The sequence below is a fragment of the Spinacia oleracea genome, chromosome 1, assembly GCF_020520425.1.
Source record: "Spinacia oleracea cultivar Varoflay chromosome 1, BTI_SOV_V1, whole genome shotgun sequence".
NCBI classification, from domain to species: Eukaryota; Viridiplantae; Streptophyta; class Magnoliopsida; order Caryophyllales; family Amaranthaceae; genus Spinacia; species Spinacia oleracea.
Window position 1 is genome coordinate 87,170,098 of NC_079487.1, and position 6,994 is coordinate 87,177,091.

General features: G+C 35.4%; 1 protein-coding gene across 6 annotated transcripts in view; it reads right to left on the reverse strand.

The window, feature by feature from the left end:
• LOC110790009 (uncharacterized) overlaps nt 1–5,026 on the reverse strand; it is a 30,271-nt gene extending 25,245 nt beyond the window's left edge. Inside the window, exons 1-5 of one of the 6 annotated variants that reach the window (XM_056835633.1) lie at nt 4,702–5,025; nt 4,066–4,158; nt 3,708–3,807; nt 2,106–2,340; nt 58–99 (exon numbers count right to left, since the gene is read on the reverse strand). In XM_056835633.1, the coding sequence (XP_056691611.1) occupies nt 58–99; nt 2,106–2,340; nt 3,708–3,807; nt 4,066–4,078 (390 nt within the window). In that variant the 5' untranslated portion in view covers nt 4,079–4,158; nt 4,702–5,025. Of the gene's footprint in view, nt 1–57; nt 100–2,105; nt 2,353–3,707; nt 3,823–4,065; nt 4,159–4,701 lie in introns of all 6 variants that reach the window. The other 5 variants (XM_021994740.2, XM_056835627.1, XM_021994739.2 and 2 more) reach the window with 5 other exon arrangements.
• Between the last annotated feature and the right edge of the window lie 1,968 nt (nt 5,027–6,994).

A 6,994-nucleotide genomic window follows, 5' to 3' on the forward strand; every position in this document is an offset into this window, starting at 1 on the left:
CAAAACAGCAAAATATTACGAAAGAAGAGAGTAAGATGCAAGGTAAACAACACTTGCCTTTATATAAAATGGTCCAAGCTGAATTAGAGTTTCGCAAAACTGCAGAAAAATGCATTGTTATCAATGTCAGTCACGAATACAAATGAGCAAGGTTTCAAAGATACTTCAAAGATAGATGTCATGAATGAAATCAAAAGTGAAGTAAAACTATAACCGCTAATATTCTTGCACTCTGAGAGGAGAGATATTCAAATACAACAAGCACATACTTCCTCCATCCCAATGTAATTGTCGCAATTTCTTTTTATGCCCATCCCAATTTAATTCACATTTCTTTTTATGGCATGGACCCACTAATATTTTATTTATTCTCTCTCTCTCTTCCCAATACCAAAAGTTAAGGACCCATTTCCTCCCTCATTCAATTAAAAAAAGCCTCCACTATCTCTCTTCACACTTACTTTTCTAATAAAGTGAAGTAATAGATAAGCAAGCAGTAAATTATCGCATAAAACTCCATGAGAATGTACTGCGACGATTAAATTGGGACAGAGGGAGTAAAAAAAAAAAAACTAAAACAAGTCTCAAATTTGGCAATCGGGCATATCCTTCAAAGACATAATTTCTGACTTTCGGTACAGCAAGTCAGTGTAGCTTGTGCTTAAATAAGGAAGGGTTGGTTGATCACTTTTTGCTCCTATGTCTTGGGTTCTCCGTCTTTGACACTAATATTTGCCTAAGATAAGTTAGGTCCAAGTTCACAAGAGAAGTGTGTGCTTGTCAGTTGAAAAGGTCGCTTATATTGCTAAAATGTGTCCATCTATTGTTGTGCATTAAAGGAGAGAAACCAGATGACTATAAAACCCAGAGTTTTATTTATCTTCTTTCAGTAATAAAGAATTACACTGGCAAACATATACAAAAGGAAGGATAGGGACAAAAAGGATCATGCCCTTAAGCTATCACAGAGCATTATATCTACATAGTCAAGATAGCGAAGTGACGTTCACAATTACGACTTGACTCCAGCTATACAAAAGCCTCAATGAATGGAGCTTAAAGCCTTCAGGAGTGGAAGCTAAACCTTCAAAAATCTTCTAATTTCTTTCCTTCCAAATGCACAACCAAATTGCCAACAGAATAATCGTCCACACCTCAACAAGCCAACCTCTTAAGTCCTTTTCCAGGCAACAAAAACATCTTTCACAGAACAAGGTTGAATCCACCCATCTCAATCCATAAAAGGCTAAAGATAAGTTCCAAAGAGAACCAAAGGAAACAGACCAGAAGATGTTATCCGAAGAGAACCAAAGGAAAAAGACCAGAAGATGATTAACATACTTATCCTCCTTAAGGCACAAACTGCAACAACTAGCAATGACAAAGTTCTTTCTCTTAAAAACATCCTCAGTTGGGATCTTCTCTTTGACTGCCACCCCAGTGAAAAAACAAGATTTAGGAGCTTTTGTCTTCCAATTATCAAAGGCAGAGAAAACCCTTGAAAACAATTCAAGGAAGATGCAGAAGCACTAACCGGAAAAGGGGCCACTCTAACTATATCACCAAATTATCTCATCATAAAAGCCAAAGTTCATTTCCACCAGAACTTTAAGTACTCTTCTATGAGACTTTTCTCTACTTGGATTTTTGACTTTGTAGCAAACTATTAGGATCTGCTTTGCTCGCCTTATTTCCACTTATTTCAGTTCAGACAAGTTCATATAAGCTCAGAAAAAATAAGGGCTACCAAAGTACAATTTATAACTAAAATAAGTTTTGATAAGTTTAGTTAAGTTCAGATTTTATAAATTCAAAAAAAAATGTGAAAAACAGGTGAATAGAACACACCCTTAAAGGCCTAAACAAAGTGGCACTAGGCTTTCCTTTATTTTCAAGTTAAAACTATGTAAAATAGCTTTCAAGCATCAGGGCTTTTTCTCTATCCCTCCTATCTGTGAGGAAAACATGATTTCGTATAAAATTTTTAAAAAAAAAATTGAAAATTAGCAGCTACAATATTTACAGCAATCTAGTAAAAATAACGCAATTTAGATTTCTTCATTGAGAAAGCCAGAAAGTAGAACAGAGAAAAGAACATAGTTCACCTTAGTGGCACGTTTGTGAATATCATGAACAAAGAGTTGCCATGCAGACAACTTTAACACGTGGTATGAGATAACTGCTGCTCTGAATAAGGCTAGGAATGGTCCAAACCGATAAACTATTGACACACTTTTGGAGCTGTGTGTCCCCAGTGCGTGTCCGAATTCTTGTTCCAAAGACTGTTTCCTCTGCTTTGCATATTCAGCAGATGGCCTCTCACCATGCACACTATTAAAACTGGTGGAGAAACTGCGTCAAATGCCCCGACGTAAGATAATAAATAAGGTACTATATGAGAAGATAGATACATACTATGACAGTGCAAAATGTTTCTTTATTTTTGGACTAGGGAAGGGAGTTGGAGGAGATATAACTAATTCCAAATTTGTCATGAAAATAGTTAATCAAGACAAAAAAAATCATTAAAAAGCAAGTTGGGAAATCTAGAGAACTCTCGTTAGCCTACTACTCCCTCTGTCTCTTTTTGTTCTTTACGTTTTCCTTTTTGGGTGTACCAAAATGTTCTTTACATTTTCTTTTATATTATCACACAAATATTCTATCAAAATTTGTTTCCAATTATTATTTTAACCAATCAAATTCATTGGGTCATTTAATCTCTCACACTTTTCCATTGGGATATTAAAATTTTCTCATTTTCCTAATATCAGATTTTTGATAAAAGTGAAAACATTCTAAATAAACGTAATTTGCCTTGTTTAAATAAAAAAACAAAGGAATCTCGATGCACATTAGTAAATCGTTAAAATGCGTGCAAAATACCAAACGTAAAGAACAAAAAGAGACGGAGGGAGTAACATCTAAAACTGGAGGTTTACAGACAGGCTACTAAATACCTACATTCAAACAGTTTCTAGTAATCTAGTCTTTCTACAAAAGAAAATATATCACCGAAGGTTCTGTTCTTCCAGAAGCGAACCTAGAAAATTTTGTAGATAAAATCAACTTTTCAACGTCTCTCATATTATTAGAAGACAAAAGGCTCCAGCAACATTACACCATAAGAAAAGCAACTCAAACACAGAACCATCAGAAATGCCTATCATGTACCAACATATCCTACCATGTCCTATCCTCTTTCTTTCTCTATCACAGACATGAAGGAATGGAAATGAAAAACTCTTCTAAAAACCATAGTATCTGCAAACTTTATCCTTCTCAAATTATCAAATACCTTGCTAAAGCACATATTTCGAATGAACCAGGGAAACTCAGACCTTCCATCACATAGCAAAGTAAAAGTCAAATTCCAACACAACTAGTCAACAACCTCAAAATGGAGAAAAGATGAGTTCACTGCACCTCATTCCCCTTCCCCCTTCCTCATGACACATTTCTCTAGTGGATACTTTTAACGGCCCTGCGATAAATCACTAATATGAAAACATATATGCAGATGTACTTGTGGTGCTTTTGTTTTGACTCCTAACATCAGATACACAAAACACAGTGGAAAGCAGAATAATATAGAATGAATCCAGAAATTAAACCAGAATATACTTCCATAATCACAAATTCACAATAAAAATAATCTACTTCCTAGTGAAGCATATGGAAAAACAATAAGAAAACAAGTTACTCACAATCTCTTTTGCAGCATAATGTAAGGAAACCAAAGATCTTCATTTACTCGAGGACCACTCCATTCTCTTAATGATAAACACTGACATGCCCTCCTCCATGCTGTAAATGGAAGAACTAATGTAACCATCAACCCAAAGAAGAAACATCATTAACACGCAAAACCACATAAAGGGCGCAAGGCAGAGAATTCCAGCAGTGTTTCTGAAGTGTCTTCTGTGTGGTGGGGGGTGTAAACCTCTTAAAATGGTGCATGTTATAAAACGAATAGCACGAAGCAAGGGGCGAAAGCAGCACGAAAAGCGAGAGTAAAGTTGGTTATATAACAAAGAAGTCGCCGGTAATAACTGAAGACCCTACCAGCGGCAATCATGAAGAAATGAAAAATAATGATGCTCACAGCACTCCTCCTTTGAAAAGCTACAAGGTGCCTCGGGAAATAGTTCTAATAACCTAAAAAAAAAAAAAATTTTTTTTTTTTGTTAAATATTACATAGAAAATAACTCATGGTAAGGAGTGATATTGCAATACTGAACTCTAGAAGGCAAGAGGAGACTGGGGAAAGTAAAGTGTTTGTACCACCAAAGCGAGGCAAAATTTAAGCTTCTCATATCTGGTTAACGGACAGCTTAATCCAATGGGTATAGGTTTAAGGTAAAAGAGCTACAGAAAAACCTGACTTACAGCAAAAGGCCGACTCTCAAGTCTCAACACCATGACAATGATCAATTCATATGGAGCTTACATGGTATAGAAACACATTCTTAGACCCAAATCCAAAAACACTTGACTGAAATTGCCAGCATTTACAACTCATACATATTGGCTGAATTTCAATCAAGTAATCATATTGACCAAGATAAAATTGAAGAGTTCCATGACCCAGTGAGAGAAATCATCTACTTTGAAGAACCCAAAACCCGCTACAATTGTATAAAATAAACTAAATTAGACGATTCGCAAAAGCTTGATCAAAGAAGAAGCAATGGTAATACCTGTAGAACGGAACGATGCATGGCTATGGTAACGGAGAATTAGAGCGGCGTGCCTCATTGATTCTTCCTGAAATTCGGAAACATCAAACGCAGAGAAAGTGTTTTCAGTTATGAGCCCAACAGATGTTCGACGAAATGCGCAACTGACACAGAAAACTTAAGCGCAAGCCTTAGTCGCAGGCCTAGGATGAATCACAGAGGTCGCGTTGCTCATAGAATGACACGTTTCTACACTGCCTAACGGCGGGGAAGCCGCGCATCTACGGCAAAACCGCTCTTCAAACTTTGGGGATATGTGTTCATGATCTAATTTAACGTTGATAACGACAAGGAGAAAAATGTTGTAAAATTGAAAATAAAAATTTTAATTTGTGAATTGTCTAATAAATAAAAGTATGTATTTTTGTAATTAACTCGATTAAAAGTAAAAGATGGAAATAAAAATATATATAAAATAAACACGTGAATTAAAGATAAAGTTTGAGATTAAACGAATAAAAATTGAGTGTGAATGAATAAAAATTAAGTGTAAATGGATGATTTGATCCTAATTGAAGGTCATATTCACCATTATGCTATGGGATTGTACAAAACATAAATATTTGTAACAGTTATTGCTTTATTTTATTTTTAAAAAGTTAAAAACAAATATATCATGAGCCCCTCTCCTCGAGGGTAACACCTTAGTAATAACTAATAAGAATTGAGAGAAGTTACGGGTTGTTACAAGTATCAACATACATCATAGAACTAACTAAATACTAACCACAATATGTTGCTCTATTTTCTCTACGGTAGACATGTTTGAGTTCCCGAAATGACGGAGAAGACACTTGATGCCGTTGACTATGGTTTGAAGCTTCAAGGAGTAGACCAAACATTGTCAGCAATGTTAACGGGGAGCTAATTCTGCCCTTCAATGTAGAATTGCTTGATGTTGAGACGAATAGCTTGTTGCATGCCTTATGAAAGAGTGGACACTTCTGCCATAAAATCTTGAGAAGTACTGACAGGCTAAAGTCGTATCACATAATAAAAAATAAACCTAAGTTCCACTAACTAATTAGTAGTTAGAGAAGTTATGATCAAATCCACATGGAAATAACTTTTTTTACTACTATCAATCAAACGAAACTAGATCAAAGGTAACCATCTTGTGGGTTGTAAGTACAAACTAAGAACGAAAATAATCAAAGGAATAAATAATGAAAGGCCTAAGGCAAAGGAACACTATGAACATAGATCGGAGTCAAAACGATAATCAAATAACAAATAACATGGAAATATTATTAAGGACAAACATGTTCTCTCGAATCTATGTCACCCTTAAGACTCCAAACTAGCAAGCACTCGTGATTCACTAGTTTAGTTGCACTTATTATTGCAAGTCTAACTATATGGTTTCTACCTCTTGGCATAACCAAAAGTTCACAAAACTAATTGATCAAACCTGATCAATACTTAATTGAAAAGAAATGAAGACAAACAATAGGACAATAGAAAAACTATAGGGGTAGTGTCTCTCCAAAGTCCTATGATCAAGGTTGTTTATTTGGTCTGACCTTAATCATGTGGATCCGCACTCACTAAAAGAGAAAAAAAAAATTCCTTTCACAACTTCATTAATCATTATGCATTTCATAAACGTTTTCAAATCATTCCTTTGGGCCTAGTCCAACTACTAAGCCCTAAATTTTTCTCGATCAAGCTTCGGATAAGCCCAATAAAACCAAAATCGAGTTTATTCCATCCATAAGCTCTTGATTAGACAATGAATCGATAACTATTCAAATAAGTTTTCCATCCATATACCATAAGCTCAATTCCGATTTGTAACAAAAAGGTTATGAGGTCACTATTTGGGTCATATCTTGAGTTATACAAATGATAACACGATGGTTCCATGGGTTAGAAAATAGGAATATGTAGCTTACCAACAATCTATCATAGCCCAAAAATAAGCTATGGTGAGCGAGATGTGACTAATCAATCCGCTGCTTTTGCAGATTTTCAAAATCTTCTAAATTATCTCGAATCAAAGTACGTTAGTGGACTGCGCCAACACCTAGCGCATACCGCTGGCCTTGGAAGCTCGCGCCAGCCCCAGCATAATCCGCTGGTCTTGACGGTTGTTCCATTTCTTAACCCAATTCTATTGTTTTTCCTATAAATACAATAGAAATTAAGGTCTTTTACACGACTAAATTATACCCTAAAGTGACCCTTGTCAACTCCGAAAAATTCATTTTCATTTACACACTAAAAGTTGCATTCACCATTTCGCAATTCATTC